General features: G+C 46.2%; 1 protein-coding gene across 4 annotated transcripts in view; it reads right to left on the reverse strand.

Annotated features, from left to right (window-relative positions):
• cnn1b (calponin 1, basic, smooth muscle, b) overlaps window positions 1-18,833 on the reverse strand; it is a 100,219-nt gene that overhangs the window by 34,583 nt on the left and 46,803 nt on the right. For 2 of the 4 annotated variants that reach the window (XM_068021385.1, XM_068021383.1), the window contains exon 1: window positions 13,524-13,688. The exons of the other annotated variants lie outside the window; for them this stretch is intronic. In XM_068021385.1, the coding sequence (XP_067877486.1) occupies window positions 13,524-13,583 (60 nt within the window). In that variant the 5' untranslated portion in view covers window positions 13,584-13,688. Of the gene's footprint in view, window positions 1-13,523; window positions 13,689-18,833 lie in introns of those variants that run through there. 4 annotated transcript variants of the gene reach the window in all.

Raw genomic sequence — 18,833 nt, forward strand, 5'->3', positions numbered from 1 at the left:
CTCCCAATTTGGTGTTATCCGCAAATTTAGAAATTATGTTTCTGATTCCATAGTCTAAATTATTAATTTAAATTGTGAACAACAGTAGCCGCAGCACCAAACCTTGTGGGATCCCACTTCCCACTTTCTGCCACTCTGAATAATCGCTACTTTCAGCTTTCTGTCTTGCAGCCAGCTGGCTATCCATTCTGCTATTTTTTCTTGACTCCATATTTTCTAACCTTATTCATTGGTCTATTATGTGGTACCTTATCAAAGGCATTTGCACAGCTGGATATATTTCATCCACTGCATTACCCTTGGCTACTCACTGTTACCTCTTCAAAAAATACAGTCAAGAAAGACTTTCCCTTTTGAAATTCATGTTGGCTATTCATTTTTATCATTTGATTTCTAGATTATTTTGCTATTTTCTCCTCTATTAGAGATTTGTGTGGTGCCATGAATTTTAAATTTTCTTTCTTATGTTTAAACCCCTTATGTCAGGGAGAGAAATTAGACACTGGTAAATGCCTCCGACCCTTGCCTCATGCCATCTGCTGAAATCCCTCCATGGTCTTGCTGCATCCTAACATTACACAAAAATTAGGGCTCATGAGATTGGGGGTAATATATTAGCACGGATTAAGGATTGCTTAACGGATAGAAAACAGAGCATATGAATAATTGAGTTATTTTCAGGATGGCTGTGTGTAACTAATGGAGTGACACAAGGATCAGTGCTGGGGCCTCAGTTAGTTTTAGTTTAGAGATACAGCACTGAAACAGGCCCTTCGGCCCACCGAGTCTGTGCCGACCATCAACCACCCATTTATACTAATCCTACACTTATCCCATATTCCTACCACATCCCCACCTGTCCCTATATTTCCCTACCACCTACCTATACTAGGGGCAATTTATAATGGCCAATTTACCTATCAACCTGCAAGTCTTTGGCATGTGGGAGGAAACCAGAGCACCCGGAGGAAACCCACGCAGACACAGGGAGTACCCAGAATTGAACCCGGGTCACTGGAGCTGTGAGGCTGCGGTGCTAACCACTGCGCCACTGTGCCGCAGACACAAGACAATAATAAGCTTGCTGAATGGGCATATAATTGGCAATAACTTGGATAATGGAACCAAATTTTCTGATGATACAAAGCTAGGTGGGAATGTAAGGGAGATAGACGGTTAAGTGAGCAACATGGAGTATAATGTGGGAAAGTGTGAAATCATCTGCTTTGTGAAGAAGAATGGAAAAGCAGAATAATTTTTAAAAGGTGAGCAGCTAAATGCTTGTGCTGGGCTGTATGACGCGAAGCCCACAGACAGCAGAGCCTCCCAGTCCTTCCTGTCATCTATCACAGAGGTCTTAGATGACAGCAGGAGGGAGAGACTGGACAAGCCGCTAACTCTGGACGAGCTGACAAAGGCCGTCAAGTCCTTCGAGACGAGTAAAACTCCCGGAAGCGACGGCTTACCGGTCGAGTTGTACTCGGCCCTGTGGGACTGGGTCGGTCCGGACCTGCTGGAAGTATACGAGAGTATGCTCCTGGCCGGCAGCATGGCAGAATCCATGAGGAAAGGCATCATCACCCTCATTTACAAGCGGAACGGGGAGAGGGCAGAAATCAGAAATTGGCGGCCCATCTCACTGCTTAATGTTGACTACAAGATTCTGTCCAAAGTCATAGCTAGTCGAGTCAAATCTGCTCTGGAGTTGGTGATTCACCCCGATCAGACCTGTACTGTACCCGGCAGGAAGATCTCTGATAGTCTCGCGCTGCTCAGGGATACGATCGCCTACGTACGGGACAGGAGGGTGGACACCTGCCTCATCAGCCTGGACCAGGAGAAGGCTTTTGACAGGATATCGCACACCTACATGATGGACGTGCTTTCCAAAATGGGGTTTGGGGAGGGAATCTGCAATTGGATCCAAATGCTCTACACAAACATCAGTAGCGCAGTCTCAATCAACGGGTGGGAATCGGAAAGTTTCCCGATCCAATCTGGAGTCAGACAGGGCTGTCCTGTCTCCCCGGTCTTGTTTGTTTGCTGTATTGAACCCTTTGCTGAGTCTATTAGGAAGGATGCGAGCATAAGAGGGGTGACAATCTCAGGCAGCGGAGGCACTCAGGTTAAAACCTCCCTGTACATGGATGACGTCGCCTTCTTCTGCTTGGATGCACTGTCCGTGCGCAGACAGATGAGCATCTGCGACCAGTTCGAACTGGCCTCGGGAGCCAAAGTTAACCACGACAAGAGCGAGGCCATGTTCTTTGGGAATTGGGCTGACCGATCCTTTGTCCCCTTCACCGTCAGGTCAGATTACCTGAAGGTGCTGGGGATATGGTTCGGAAGGGCCGGGGCGTGCACCAAAACCTGGGAGGAGCGAGTAGCCAAGGTACAACAAAAGTTGGGCATGTGGGGGCAGCGATCTCTCTCCATTGTGGGTAAGAACCTGGTCATCAGGTGCAAGGCGCTCACATTGTTGCTCTACGTGGCGCAGGTCTGGCCCATACCCCACTCCTGCGCTGTGGTGGTCACCCGAGCCATTTTCCGCTTCATCTGGGGATCTAAAATGGACCGGGTCCGGAGGGACACGATGTTCAAATCTCTGGACAAGGGCGGGAAAAATGTACCCAACGTGGCCCTCATCCTGATGACCACCTTCGTGTGTGGCTGCATCAAGCTGTGTGTAGATCTCCAGTACTCAAACTCCAAGTGTCACTACGTGCTGAGGTTCTATCTGTCCCCGGTGTTGCGAAGGATGGGCCTGGTCACATTGCCGCGGAACGCTCCATGCTGTTGGGCCGTGCCATACCACCTATCCTTCGTGGAGCACTTTCTGCGGGAAAACACCTTTGACCACCGGTCCATCAGGCAGTGGTCTGCACGGAATGTCCTCAAGGCCCTACGGGAAAAGGAGGCGGTGGATCCTGTCGGATGGTTCCCCGAGCAGACCGTCAAAGTCACTTGGCGGAATGCCTCATCACCAGAACTTTCAAACAAGCACCAAGACGTAGCTTGGCTGGTGGTGAGAAGGGCCATCCCCATCAGATCCTTCATGCACACCCGAAGTCTTGCCCCCTCCGCACAATGCCCCCGCGGTGGCTGTGGTGGGGAAGAGACGGTCGCCCACCTCCTCCTGGAATGTGTCTTCGCAAAGCAGGTGTGGAAAGAGATGCAGTGGTTTTTGTCGAGGTTCATCCCAAGCAGCTCTGTAACACAGGAGTCTGTGCTCTACGGGCTGTTCCCAGGGACGCACACCAAGACAAACATCAACTGCTGCTGGAGGACTATCAATTCGGTGAAAGACGCCCTTTGGTCTGCCTGAAACTTGCTGGTCTTCCAGCGCAAAGAGTTGTCCACGACCGAATGTTGCAGACTGGCACATTCCAAGGTCCAGGACTACGTGCTGAGGGACGCACTAAAGCTTGGGGCAGCCGCAGCAAAGGCTCAGTGGGGAAAGACCACAGTGTAAGGTCCCCCCACCAAGCTGAACTGAGGGGCTGGATCAATGGGAAACCCCTCGAACTGTATCGTTAATATTTTCATTTGCTGTAAATGTAAAACTGTAATTGGCATGACAATTGTGAAATGGAAGGGTTGTGAAGAAACTCATGACAGTATTGAAGGAAACTGATCTCCCTTGCAATGTTTGTATTTTTTGGTGCTGTTTGAAACTGTTTGGCAATGTAATTTTTACAGATTTTTATGAATAAAGTATATTTTGGAAATAAAAAAAAAAGTATTCAGAGGGATTTAGGTGTCCTTATACACGAATCACAGAAAGTTAACAAGCAGGTGCAGTAGGCAATTAAGGCAAATGTTGTGTTTGCCTTTATTGTAAGGGGGTTGGAGCATAAGAGTAAGGAAGTCTTGCTGTAATTATATAGGACTTTCATGAGACCATACCTGGAATACTGTGTACAATTTTAATCTCTTTACCTAATGAAGACTATAGTTGCCTTAGAGGGAGTGCAATAAAAGTTGACTAGATTGATTCCTGGGATGGGAGGACTGTCTGATGAGGAGAGACTGACTAGAATGGGCCTATGTTCTCTGGAGTCTAGAAGAACGAGAGATTATCTCATTGAAATCTATAAAATTCTTAGAGGACTTGACAGGGTAGATGCTGAGAGGCTATTTATTTATTTTATTTATTTAGAGATACAGCACTGAAACAGGCCCTTCGGCCCACCGAGTCTGTGCCGACCAAGAACCACCCATTTATACTAACCCTACATTAATCCCATATTCCCTACCACATACCTAGACTAGGGGCAATTTACAATGGCCAATTTACCTATCGCCTGCAAGTCTTTGGCAGTGGGAGGAAACCGGAGCACCCGGCGAAAACCCACGCGGTCACAGGGAGAACTTGCAAACTCCGCACAGGCAGTACCCAGAATTGAACCCGGGTCACTGGAGCTGTGAGGCTGCGGTTTTAACCACTGTGCCGCCCCTATTCTCGGGCTGGAGAGTCTAGAACTTAGGTTCATAGTCTCAGGATAAGGGGTTAGCCATTTAGGACTGAGGTGAGGAGAAACTTCTTCAATGAACAAAGAACAGCACAGCACAGGAACAGGCCATTCAGCCCTCCAAGCCTGCGCCGATCTTGATGCCTGTTTAAATGAAAACCTTCTGCAATTCCAGGGTCCGTATCCTTCTATTCCCATCCTATTCATGTATTTGTCAAGATGCCTCTTAAACGTCGCTATTGTACCTGCTTCCACCACCTCCCCCGGTAGCAAGTTCCAGGCACTCACCACCCTCTGTGTAAAGAACTTGCCTCTCACATCCCCTCTAAACTTTGCCCCTCTCACCTTAAACCTATGTCCCCTAGTAACTGACTCTTCCACCCTGGGAAAAAGCTTCTGACTATCCACTCTGTCCATGCCACTCATAACTTTGTAAACCTCTAAAATGTTGGCCCTCCACCTCCGTCGTTCCAGTGAAAACAATCCGAGTTTATCCAACCTCTCCTCATAGCTAATGCCCTCCAGACCAGGCAACATCCTGGTAAACCTCTTCTGTACCCTCTCCAAAGCCTCCACGTCCTTCTGGTAGTGTGGCGACCAGAATTGCACGCAATATTCTAAGTGTGGCCTAACTAAGGTTCTGTACAGCTGCAGCATGACTTGCCAATTTTTATACTCTATGCCCCGACTGATGAAAGCAAGCATGCCGTATGCCTTCTTGACTACCTTATCCACCTGCGTTGCCACTTTCAGTGACCTGTGGACCTGTACGCCCAGATCTCTCTGCCTGTCAATACTCCTAAGGGTTTTGCCATTTACTGTATACTTCCCACCTGCATTAGACCTTCCAAAATGCATTACCTCACATTTGTCCGGATTAAACTCCATCTGCCATTTCCCCGCCCACGTCTCCAACCGATCTATATCCTGCTGTATCCTCTGACAATCCTCATCACTATCCGCAACTCCACCAACCTTTGTGTTGTCCACAAACTTACTAATCAGACCAGCTACATTTTCCTCCAAATCATTTATATATACTACAAAGAGCCAAGGTCCCAGCACTGATCCCTGCGGAACACCACTAGTCACATCCCTCCATTCAGAAAAGTACCCTTCCACTGTTCCCCTCTGTCTTCTATGACTGAGCCAGTTCTGTATCCATCTTGCCAGCTCACCTCTGATCCCATGTGATTTCACCTTTTGTACCAGTCTGCCATGAGGGACCTTGTCAAAGGCTTTACTGAAGTCCATATAGATAACATCCACTGCCCTTCCTTCATCAAGCATCTTTGTCACTTCTCAAAAAACTCAATCAAATTAGTGAGACACGACCTCCCCTTCACAAAACCATGCTGCCTGTCGCTAATAAGTTTGTTTGTTTCCAAATGGGAGTAAATCCTGTCCCGAAGAATCCTCTCTAATAATTTCCCTACCACTGACGTAAGGCTCACCGGCCTATAATTTCCTGGATTATCCTTGCTACCCTTCTTAAACAAAGGAACAACATTGGCTATTCTCTAGTCCTCTGGGACCTCACCTGTAGCCAATGAGGATGCAAAGATTTCTGTCAAGGCCCCAGCAATTTCTTCCCTTGCCGCCCTCAGTATTCTGGGGTAGATCCCATCAGGCCCTGGGGACTTGTCTAGTTTAATGCTTTGCAAGATACCCGACACCTCCTCCTTTTTGTTAATGAGATGACTGAGACTATCTACACTTCCTTCCCTCGGCTCATCATCCACCAAGTCCTTCTCTTTGGTGAATACTGATGCAAAGTACTCATTTAGTACCTCGTCCATTTCCTCTGGCTCCACACATAGATTCCCTTCTCTGTCCTTGAGTGGGCCAACCCTTTCCCTAGTTACCCTCTTGCTCTTTATCTACGTATAAAAAGCCTTGGGATTTTCCTTAATCCTGTTTGCCAATGACTTTTCATGACCCCTTTTAACCCTCCTGACTCCTTGATTAGATTAGAGATACAGCACTGAAATAGGCCCTTCGGCCCACCAGGTTTGTGCCGAACATCAACCACCCATTTATACTAATCCTACACTAATCCCATATTCCTACCACATCCCCACCTGTCCCTATATTTCCCTACCACCTACCTATACTAGTGACAATTTATAATGGCCAATTTACCTATCAACCTGCAAGTCTTTTGGCTTGTGGGAGGAAACCGGAGCACCCAGAGAAAACCCACACAGACACAGGGAGAACTTGCAAACTCCACACAGGCAGTACCCGGAATCGAACCCAGGTCCCTGGAGCTGTGAGGCTGCGGTGCTAACCACTGCGCCACTATGCCGTCCTTGCTTAAGTTCCTTCCTACTGTCTTTATATTCCTCAAGGGATTCGTCTGTTCCTAGCCTTCCAGCCCTTACGAATGCTTCCTTTTTCTTTTTGACTGGGCTCTCAATATCCCGCGTTATCCAAGGTTCCCGAAACTTGCCAAACTTATCCTTCTTCCTCACAGGAACGTGCTGGTCCTGGATTCGAATCAACTGACGTTTGAAAGACTCCCACATGTCAGATGTTCACCCAGTGGGTTGTGGATGCACAGTCACTGAGTATTTCAAGATTGTGATTGATAGATATTTTGGACAATATCACACTTTAGGAAGGATGTGAGGGTCCTTGAGAGGAGCGATGCAGAGGAGATTTACCAGAATAGTTCCAGAGATGGGGGATTTCAGTTACAAGGTTAGGTTGGAAAAGCTGGGGTTGTTCTCCCTGGAGCAAAGGAGATCGAGGGGAGATTTGATGGAGGTGTATAAGGCTTAGATAAGTTAGACAAGGAAGAACTATTTCCATTAACTGGTACAGGAATAGAGGACACAGATTGAAGGTTTTGGGCAAGAGATGCAGGGGGAATATGAGGAAGAACTTTTTTTACACAGCAGGTGTTGATGACCTGGAACTCGCTGCCCACGAGGGTGGTAGATGCGGGGACAATCAATGATTTCAAAAGGAACTTGGATGGGCACTTGAAGAAAATAAACATGCAGGGCTATGGGGATGAAGCGTGTTACAATCATCTGGTTTCATAGTTTATATTAATATTGATAAGAAGTAACTTTTAGTTTTGGGGAAATTAAATTTGTAAATGTAAACTAATTGAAACTCTGGAATTCAGAAGTTACCAGACCACCCAAGGTATTTATACTTCAAAGTCTTTCCATTTGTACTTACAGGGTCAGAGTTAGAGGGGAAGAACCATAAAATAGCAGGTGGACCTGTTTAGTTGGGAAACTGAAGACAGTAAGTTTGAAGAGAATTGCCCTGCCTTCGATAGCAATGTGAATTATTCATGTAGGCTGAGGATCAAAGGTTTTGTTTTGAAGTTAGAAGTTAAATTAATTTAAGTATCTATCAGACATCCCAAAGGTCTTCTGATACCAAAGAGATAAGTGATTCAGGAGCTTTTTGACTGTAGGATTTTTCCAGACAGCGGTTAGAGTTCTTGCTGTCGCCAGGCTGGAAGCAGCTGGGGTGAAGCAGGGAGAGAGAGAAAGAGAGCTGCCAGCAGATGGTGTTTTGGAAGCTGCTGGACGTAGTAGCAAAGGGCTATCAGGAGCCAATGGTGCTTTCTGATGTGAAGTCACTATGCAAGAGTGCCTTTGAGGCCCATGCTTGAACTACGAGTCCACAATTGTGAGATGTTGAAGGATAGTTGAAGAGTTCGCTTTTCCGGATTCTAGTGAAAGGACTCCAAGAAATCTCATATCTTGGAGGATAAGTGTAACACTAAGGAGAGTCAAAGTGAAGTCCTGAGAGCTGTGGCAGGCCTTGGATTGGTCCAGGAGAAGTGAATGAACCCTCAAGATCCTGTAAAGCAGGGTTGTCCAACATATGGCCCGCGGGCCAGGATCCACCTGCCAAACGTTTCCATCCGGCCCGCGGATGTAAACTGTTCCCGGGGTCGTTCCTCATCCTCATCGTGATTGGAGATGCAAAATTTCCATTGTCAGACAGGCTTTTAAACTATTGCACTGTCAGTTTCACTGCTGACAGCTACTGACATTGTGAACAGCCATTTCCCAACAGACTCGGGGTTTCCCGGCAGGTTCAGACTTTTTTTTTTAAGGCTGTTCTTGATGTCAGCAGCTGTGAACCAGACAGCGATCTTTTTTTGAAAGAACTGACCAACCATCTGCTGAGCGTTCCACTCTCTACAACTGTGTGAGAGAGCGAGAGGGGGAAGAGACAGATAGAGGGAGAGGGGGGAGCAGAGAGAGAGGGAAAAGGGGAGAGAGGGAGAGACAGAGAGATGGGGTGGGGAGAAGGAGACAGAGAGAGAGAGGGGGAGAAGGAGGCAGAGAGAGAGGGGGGAGAGAAGGAGACAGAGAGGGGGGAGAAGGAGACAGGGAGAGAGGAGGGGGGGAGAAGGAGCCAGAGAGGGGGAGAAGGAGACGGGGTGTGGGGGGAGAAGGAAACAGAGAGAGAGGGAGAGAAGGAGACAGAGAGAGAGGGGGGAGAAGGAGACAGAGAGAGGGGGGGGGGGGTGAAGGAGACAGGTGGGGGGAGAAGGAAACAGAGAGAGAGAGGGGGGAGAAGGAGACAGAGAGGGGGAGAAGGAGACGGGGTGTGGGGGGAGAAGGAAACAGAGAGAGAGAGGGAGAGAAGGAGACAGAGAGAGAGGGGGGAGAAGGAGACAGAGAGAGGGGGGGGGGTGAAGGTGGGGGGAGAAGGAAACAGAGAGAGGGGGAGAAGGAGAGAGAGGGGGGAGAGGGGGACAGAGACAGAGAGGGGGAGAAGGAGAGAGAGGGGGAGAAGGAGACAGAGAGAGAGGGGGGGAGAAGGAGACAGAGAGAGGAGGGTGGAAGGAGACAGAGAGTGGAGGGAGAAGGAGACAGAGAAAGAGAAGGGGGAGAAGGAGAGAGAGAGAGAGAGAGGGGTGGGGGAGAAGGAGACAGAGAGAGAGGGAGAAGGAGACAGAGAGAGAGGAGGGAGAAGGAGACAGAGAGAGAGGGGGAGAAGGAGACAGAGAGAGAAGGGGGAGAAGGGGACAGAGAGAGAGAGAGGGGGGAGAAGGAGACAGAGAGAGTGAGAGGGGAGAAGGCGACAGAGAGAGAGGGGGGAGAAGGAGACAGAGAGGGAGGGGGAGAAGGAGACAGAGAGAGAAGGGGGAGAAGGGGACAGAGAGAGAGAGGGGGGAGAAGGAGAGAGAGGGGGGAGAAGGAGACAGAGAGAGTGAGAGGGGAGAAGGCGACAGAGAGAGAGGGGGGAGAAGGAGACAGAGAGAGTGAGAGGGGAGAAGGCGACAGAGAGAGAGGGGGGTGAAGGAGACAGAGAGAGAGAGGGGGGTGAAGGAGACAGAGAGAGAGAGGGGGGTGAAGGAGACAGAGAGAGAGACGGGGGGGGGGGGAGAACTAGACAGAGAGAGAGAGAGGAGGGAGAAGGAGACAGAGAGAGAGAGGGGGAGAAGGAGACAGAGAGAGAGAGGGAGAAGGAAACAGAGAGGCGGACAGAGAGAGGGGAGAGGGAGAGACAGAGAGAGGGGGGAAAAGGAGACTGGGGGACAGGGAGATAGAGAGACGGACAGACGGGGGGGGGGGGAGTAACAGAGAGGGGGGTAGAGGGAAGAGAGAGAGGGTCAAAGAATCATTTACTTATGGCACAGAAGGAGGTCATTCTGTCCATTGAGCCCATGCCGGCTCTTCACTATGCAGTCAGTCACACTCCCTGGCTCAATCTCCATAGCCCTGCAAATCTATTTCTCTCAGGTGGCCATCCAACTTCCTCTTGAAGCCATTGATCATTTCCACTTCCACCATCCTTGTGGGCAGCAAGTTCCATTACTAACCGCTGTGTAAAAAAAGTGCTTCCTCATATTCCCCTTGTGTCATTTGCACAAAACTTTCAATCTGTGTCCTCTAGTCCTAGAGTGGAGGGGGGAGGGAAGAAAGAATGAGACACACGCACACAGCGCAGAGAGAGAGACCAAGGTCTCTCCTGACAGATGGAAATCTATCCAGAATACTCTGAATAGCTACATCAAGTGTGCGGGCAGAGACTGACTACTTCTGCGAGCAAAACAAAGCTAGGTATGTCACTAAATCAGTTTTCAATATAGTGACGAGAAAGTAAGTCAATAAATTAGTCTTCTCATTTAAAGCTTCTTCACAAAAATGCACATTTGTTGCTTTTATTGGTAAGATAAATTTTTAATGCCTTTTTCTTTTGAAATTTTCTCACTGGTCCCCCCGGCCAAGCAAAAATCGTAATGTGGCCCTCTGCCCGAAACGGTTGGATGACCCTGCTATAAAGTATAGGGGGACTCTTGGGTGGAAGTAAAAGTCAAACGGGGAGTGTTCTGTTGAGATTTTGGGTTTAAAGTATAAGTGATTACAGTGGTGTTAATATTGCTTGCTTTGTTTAACTTTTGTACAGTAAAGATTTTTGTTTAAACATGAAATCTTGCATAATTCTTTCAGTTAATAATTTGTAGTTCAAATTTCTTTTAAAAAAAGTTACTGATCTCCACTGAGATCGTAACAAGTGTGTCTGACTGGACTGCTCCACAGAGAGCTGGCATGGGACTCGATGGGCTGAATGGTCTCCTATGCTGTAAATGACAATGACTCTATGACTATGAGAATAGAGGGATATGGTGATAGGGCAAGAAAGTGGAGTTGAGACAGAAGCTCAGCCATGATCTTATTGAATGGTGAAGCAGGATTGAGGGACCATATGGTGTATTCCTGCTCCTATTTCTTATGTTCTGAGACCGAGAGACACAGACAAGGTGAAAGAAACACAGAAAGAGGCAGACATATAAACAGAAAGTTCTGGAGATTCTCAGCAGGTTAGGCAGAATCTATAGAGAGAAATAGTTAACATTTTAGATCTGTGACCTTTTGTCTGAACTGTAAAATGTTGAACATGTAACAGATTTTAAGCAAGTTCAGAGGCAGAGAAATGGGGAGGAAAAAACAAAAGGGAAGGTAAGGTGGGAGGCAGGAGTGATTAAATGGCATAAGGGATGATAGCGGCAGAGAGTGATGGGAGAGAAATAGCGACAGAGAAAGAGACCCAAATACACAGGTGAGCAAAGAGGCACCAAAAGAAAAACAGAAGGGCCAGACTCAGATCTGAGTCTCACATAGTCTCTGGTCTTGGGTCTGTGTGGCCTCTGGTGTAGAGCCCTGCATTTAACTAGTTTCCTGTTCAGTTGCTCTATTAAAGGGCTATTTTCTGGCTCACCCTCTGATTTTTGTTCCCATCAGCCTAAGTCTCCCAGTGCAGTGCGCTCACACACTCTATTTCTTCGTCTGCCCTACACTCTTCTCATCAACGAACCTAAACCACTGTTGCTTCCTTTAATTTATCAATGCATTGGAGAAGGATGGTGTGGTCAACCATGCCAAAGGCTGCAGACAAATCAAGAAGGACAGTTTACCACGGTCACTGCCTTACTTTCCCAGGCAGCTGTCTGAGGCTTAACCAGACTGTTCCCGGGCTTGGAATCCTACTTAATGCTGAGCTGAACTTCCAAACCCATATCCTCTCTGTCAAAAAGACTGTCTATTTCCACCTCAATAACATTGCCTGTCTCAGTCCATCTTCTGCTGAAACTGTCATCCTTGTCTTAGTCATCTCCAGACTTGACTGTTCCGATGCTCCCATGGCCGACTTCCCATCTTCAACCCTCTGTAAACTTGAGCTCACCCAGTACTCTGCTGTCTGTATCCTAACTTGCACCAAGACCCATTCACCCATCACCCCTGTTCTTGCTGATTTACATTGGTTCCTGGACCAGCAGCACTTGGATTTTAAAATTCTCATCTCTGTTTACAAATCCTTTTATGTCCTCGCCCGTCCCTATCTCTGTAACCTGCTGCAGCTGTTCAACCCTTCAAGATCTCTGCAGTCCTCCAATTCCAGCTTCTTACACAACCCTAACTCCCTTCCCTCCACCATTAGTGGCTGTGCCTTCAGCTGCCTGGTCCCCAATATCTGGAATTCCCTCCCTAAATCTCTCTTCTACTTCTCCCTCTCCTTCTTTAAGATGCTCCTTCTGTTTCTTTACACTCCTGTGAATGCCTTAGGGTGTTTTGCAATGTTAAAAGGTACTGTAAAGATTCAAATTGCTGTTGTATCTAACCTGGTGCTGTACCTGCCCTGGGAGTGCTTGACAGTGAAGCCAAAAGTAGGAAAGTTTAATTTTCAAGAACTAACATCCATTCATTTACAATTAAAATTACTTAAATAGAATAAAATATGAAGTGCAGAGTGAAACTTAAGATTTAAATCAAGAAAGAATTGTTGCCAAAGCTTTTCATTTGACTAAGTCATTGCACAAGCCGTTTCTGCACCTCATTCAGTGGTGATTGGGGTTAGTACAGCTTTCATTCCTTCACTTAACTTCCAACCTCCTTTAACGTTTTGTACACATGAGGAATGCCACTATTGTCAGTGAGACTGCAGTTAAACTATTTTAATATTAGTCCCAGTGAGACACAGAAATTGTGGATACATCCAAAGTGGAAATGTTTATGAAGCTGAGTTTCAGGAACTGAGGAACACTCAGCTGCCCCAGTCTGTAAACTCTGTAATAATGCAAATAGATTTCATGAGACTAAATCATGCAAGAGGTTCCCTTCCCCGAAAACCAGGTCCAGTCTGGAGCCACGCGACCACTGCCATTTAACTGCTGCCTGTTGGCTGCTGTTCACATTCCCGTGAATCCAATACTTCAGGAGACCTGAGTTTAAATTTCTCCTGTTTAATTTATCTTCATTTTGCTGACCTTTGACCGTTTTTGACACTCATTTCCCAACTTCTCTTTGGAATTTTATTCATCAATGAGTTAGCTAATATTTAAAGGAATGTTTTTAGAGATTATCACATGTCAGTGCTTACTGTGAATACAATAGAAACTGCCAGTGGTTTTCTGCAAATTTCTAATCACAACCAATCTTAAAAATCAGATGAGATCTGTTGATGAAATGTTTTGGAGAGCTTGCAGTTACTCAGCAACATTCGGGTAGCGTCCCTTATTCTGCACTCACGATTTCTGTACACATAAAAGGAAAGGCCAGCTCCTACCTTGCGGGTCACCTCTGCCGAGAGGCCATATGCAGGTCCCTTGTTGAAATGCACTGACATCTCTGAGCTGTTTGTTGCAAGCTTACAATCCCCACGAGCCAGCACTTGCTCTCACTCTCGTTATTCTGAGAGTCCCACAAGCTCCCAAAACTTTTCAAACTCTTGAATTAGTTGGGTCTAAGAAACCTGTTCTATTGGTTCAGAAGACAGCCAATCAGGAAAGTCTAGCTAACAATTCCAGTGATGCCTGCCTATTGGAATTTGAGAAAGTGTCGTCAGTTTTTCCATGTTGTCTGTTTGTCTTGGATCTGAGCAGAGATTGGTTTGATTGCATATCAGCATTTTAGAGTTGGACAGGAAAAAATCTGAAATTTGTAGGATGTCAGCAAGAGAGTTTCTGCTGCTTAGGATAAGCAGCCAGTCCAATCCCTGTAAAGAACCAGACCCACTAGGCAGCTTCTGGAATAAGCCAGGTCCCACTGGGCAGTCCCTCTGTGAAGCTGGGTTTTGCTGAGCTTAAATATTTGGCAAAATGATGCAGATTTTCACAGAAACCGAAAACACTGCAAGCTAAGGCCCAAATTTCAGCAAAAAATATCTTGAGTCACTCAACATCAATCACTGAGTGTTTAATATTTTGATATAACAAAGCTGGTTTGAATTTCAAGCCAGTTCCTGAACTAGTTTAAACCAATACAGAATATTGGAAAAGTGATGGGTTCTGAATAGTGATGACATCACCTAGGGGGTCAGGATTAATGAACAGAATCACCCTGAATGAAATTTGAGTCAATAATAAGCAAGACCATTGAGGCTTCTTCATTCAGGTTCCCAGTGGAATAGAGATTCACAGAATATGGCAGTTCTGGGGAACAGTATAAGCCACCATTCCAGGAAATGGTCCCTGAGGACAAGGCAGTGAAATAGTTTCATTGTAAGATTTACCAATGGTGCACAAGGTTTCTCCAGCAGGTATTCCAGGAATGTTTCATAGTTCACTAGAAATCCCAGTGGAAAACTGATCTCTAAATAGATTCTGTGTTCCATCCACTGAAAATCCTGGATTTTAACCCTATGTATCCTAAACATTTTTCTCATCGGAATTACAAATAGTCACATCTGGATTCCCAATTATCCACCTGTTGATATGGCTGTTGTATTGGCCAACACTACAGTAGACCAGCTGTTGCAGAAGTTGGATGAGTCTTCTCATATCTACCACTGTTGTTTGGGATTCTTTTGTTTTTGACAGAATATAATGAACTTGTGATTTGTTGCAAACATCATAGAGCAGCACTGATATTTATGACCCAACCTCCTAATGCCATGCTATTGTGAGAGAGACAAGCCTTTTTGTATCTGCTGAGAGACAGGAATCAGCTTTTGTAGTTTTTTGTAGCTTTTGCGTGACAACCTTGTTGATTTGTTGGGAATGTTGTGTTGTCACTGAAAGGTTTGTATTTGATTTTCCCGTTGATTGTATTCTTTCTGAATATGATGGGAGTCTTCAGGAGATTGTTTTTTGTTATCCAGGAAGATGGTTAATCTAGGTAGGGGAGAAATTTAGGATCTGCCAGAGATGGCTATTAAGTCACGAGCATATGGGAGGAGTAATCCAACACATGTTAGCATAAACAGGACTATGATTAGAGTTTTACAGAAAAGCATTGTACAAAGTGTTAGGCAAAGAGTTACAGGAGGTGTGTGATGGCTTCTCCTGTAAGAAATAATTGTAATTTATTGTGGGTGACAACCCCATTCCAGAGACTTGAGCTGCTATCCAGACTGACAATCCCATTGCAGTACTGAGGGAGCACTGCACGGTTGGAGGTGCTGTATTTTGGATGAGATATTAAACCAAGGCTCCATCTGCCCTCTCAGGTGGGAATAAAAGATCCCACAGTGCTATTTCGAAGAAGAGCAGGGGGGTTCTCTGGCCACCTGTCCCTCATGGAATTTAATCCTGAGAAGTGTGAAGTAATGCATTTTGGGAGGACTAACAAGGCAAGGGAATATACAATGGATGGTAGGACCCGAGGAAGTACGGAACGTCAGAGGGACCTTGGTGTACTTGTCCATAGATCACTGAAGGCAGCAGCACAGGTAGATAAGGTGGTTAGGAAGGCGTATGGGATACTTGCCTTTGTTAGCCAAGGCGGCTCAGTGGCGCAGTGGTTAGCACCGCAGCCTCACAGCTCCAGCGACCCGGGTTCAATTCTGGGAACTGCCTGTGTGGAGTTTGCAAGTTCTCCCTGTGTCTGCATGGGTTTCCTCCGGGTGCTCCAGTTTCCTCCCACCACCAAAAGACTTGCAGGTTGGTAGGTAAATTGGCCATTGTAAATTGCCCCTAGTATAGGTAGGTGGTAGGGAAATATAGGAACAGGTGGGGATGTGGTAGGAATATGGGATTAGTGTAGGACTAGTATAAATGGGTGGTTGATGGTCGGCACAGACTCGGTGGGCCGAAGGGCCTGTTTCAGTGCTGTATCTCTAAATAAGAGCAGGGAGGTTATGATGGAGCTGTATAAAATGCTAGTTAGGCTACAGCTGGAGTACTGTGTACAGTTCTGGTCGCCACACTATAGGAAGGATGTGATTGCACTGGAGAGGGTGCAGAGGAGATTCACCAGGATGTTGCCTGGGCTGGAGCGTTTCAGCTATGAAGAGAGACTGGATAGGCTAGGGTTATTTTCCTTAGAGCAGAGAAGGCTGAGGGGTGACCTGATTGAGATATACAAAATTATGAGGGGCATAGATAGGGTAGATAGGAAGAAACTTTTTCCCTTAGCGAAGGTGTCCATAACCAGGGGGCATAGATTTAAGGTAAGGGGCAGGAGGTTTAGAGGGGATTTGAGGAAAATTCTTTTCACCCAGAGGGTGGTTGGAATCTGGAACACACTGCGTGAAGGGGTGGTAGAGGCAGGAACCCTCACAACATTTAAGAAGTATTTAGATGAGCACTTGAAACGCCATAGCATACAAGGCTATGGGCCAAGTGCTGGAAAATGGGATTAGAATAGATAGGCTTGATGGCCGGCATGGACACGGTGGGCCGAAGGGCCTGTTTCTCTGCTGTATAACTCTATGACTCTATCACCAAAACAGGATTAAATGACTGTCATCACATTGCTGTTTTGTGGTCTTGCTCTATGCAAATTGGCTGCTGTGTTTCCCACATTACAATAGTGAATACATATCAAAAGTACTTAATTGGCTGTAGAGCGCTTTGGGATGTCCTGAGCTGGTGATAGGTGCTATAGAAATGCAAGTTCTTTCATGCTTCACAGTTCAAGTGAAATTCTTGATAATCCAGTTTCCTAAAGGATTATGAAAATTTTTGTGGGAATACTTAATTGGTATCTTAGTTCAGAAAGATGTGGCAGTTCGTATCAAAAATAGTTAGAAATAGTAAGATTCAATACTGAAATATGGAATAATACAATAACAGAATATTAGACTTGGACAAATAAATGAGGGGAAAACACTGCATTTCAACTCCTGACAATGGGAAAAGGCCACTGTCCAAACAAACCATGGACCAAGGGACTGGTCATTCAGGAGTTAACCTATCTGCGCTGTGAGCTGGAGTACGGCTATGTGTTTTGTGAAGACAGGAGTTTACAATCAGATGAAATAATGGCACTGGTACTAAATTGAGGTTCAGACTGTAAATCAGAATGCTTTCACAGAGTTTACATTATCACAACACAGCCTTATAAGTCCTTGCACCTCACTGCTCAAGTTTGGAGACTAGAGGGAACAAATCTGGGAGTGATCAGACTCCCCCCCACCACCGCCCCCCCCCCCCACCCCCTCCTCCCCTCAGCTCTTGCCAGCATCAATTGTATAAACATGCAGTTCAGGAGATTTCAGACTTTATATGGACATCAGGCATTAGTTGCTAAAGCTCTCACTCTAAACACCTCACAGCTTGGACAGCTAGTGGCTTCTGGAAGACACAACTCCACTTACTTCCTTTTGGAGAAATCAGTTTTCACACCCACTCTGTTAGGCCAATCACTTTGTAATGTTTTACTTTGGGTACTGTCAGTAGCTGGTTCAGGCCACCCACATTGGTTCCAGTTTATGGAAAGATTTGAGCATTGTCTGACTATAGCAGTGAGTGTAGTATGCAACTGTAGCATAAGCACAGTGCACGACTGTAGTGGTGAGCAGTGATATATGGAATATGATTGCAGAATCTTATGTATTTGATGCTGTTTATAATAGTGATAAGGAAAGGAACAATAATTTGATGATCTGAGGTAATGTGCTCCTGGTACATGGTGATGTCACTCTGACAGCTTTGCTCTATGAAAGTCAGGCTATTTTTGCTGATGTTTGACCATTGCTGGGCTATCACAGGCTGTCACTGAGTCACAGACTCTGCTGTGAGGAGAATGGCTCCTTTTTTAGTATAAGATTCCCCAGTGATGTCACTAATACTCACAGAGCTGCTGTCATTGGGCCCAGTGTGGAGCCTGGGCCTTGGGTTCACATAATAGCTGCTTGAACCAGTGCCATGTGCCTTTTTAAGGAGGAGATTTGGACAATTCCAGCATTCCTTTACTCTCCCTGGAGCTACACTACATAAATCCTGAAGAAATTAACGTTTCAAAAACATGACTGGATAAATTTGATTTTAAATTGGTGAAAATACACAAGATGCTGGTTTTAAATGGTTTTTAGCTTAGCGTATCCCTGTAACTGAACAATGACAATAGAAATATCAAACATTTTAAATAACTTGAAATGGTGACTTGTTTGAAGCTGTGACGGAGCCTTCCTGCCCAGTCTTGCTGCCTGGGACCATGCTTCCAGCCTCCAGTCCTCCTCCTTTCTAGCTACATCCTCTGAGCTCTCTGTCCCTCACAGACACTCAGCCAACTATATTGAATAAACTGCTTCATCTTTGCAATCCCCATCGAGAATCTGAACCAGGTCGAGAACTACAGGACACAGATTTAAAGTGATTGGCAAAAGAACCAATGGCGACAGGAGGATAAACATTTTTATGTGGCAAGTGTTTCCGATCTGGAATGCACTGCCTAAAAGGGTGGTGGAGGCAGATTCAATTAGGGCTTCCAAGAGGGAATTGGATAAGGGAAAGAATTTGCATGGCTCCAGGGAAATGGCGGGGAGTAGGACTAGCTAGGTTACTCTTGCAGAGAGCTGGCACAAGCTCGATGGGTCGAATGGCTACTTTCTGTGCTGTAACCATTCTATGATTCTATGAATCATTCACTGTGGCACTGCCAGACAGATATGAAGATGGGTGAGCAGGGCCAGACAGGTGGAGCTGAAGTCTGA

The sequence above is a fragment of the Heterodontus francisci genome, chromosome 43 (genome assembly GCF_036365525.1).
Source record: "Heterodontus francisci isolate sHetFra1 chromosome 43, sHetFra1.hap1, whole genome shotgun sequence".
NCBI classification, from domain to species: domain Eukaryota; kingdom Metazoa; phylum Chordata; class Chondrichthyes; order Heterodontiformes; family Heterodontidae; genus Heterodontus; species Heterodontus francisci.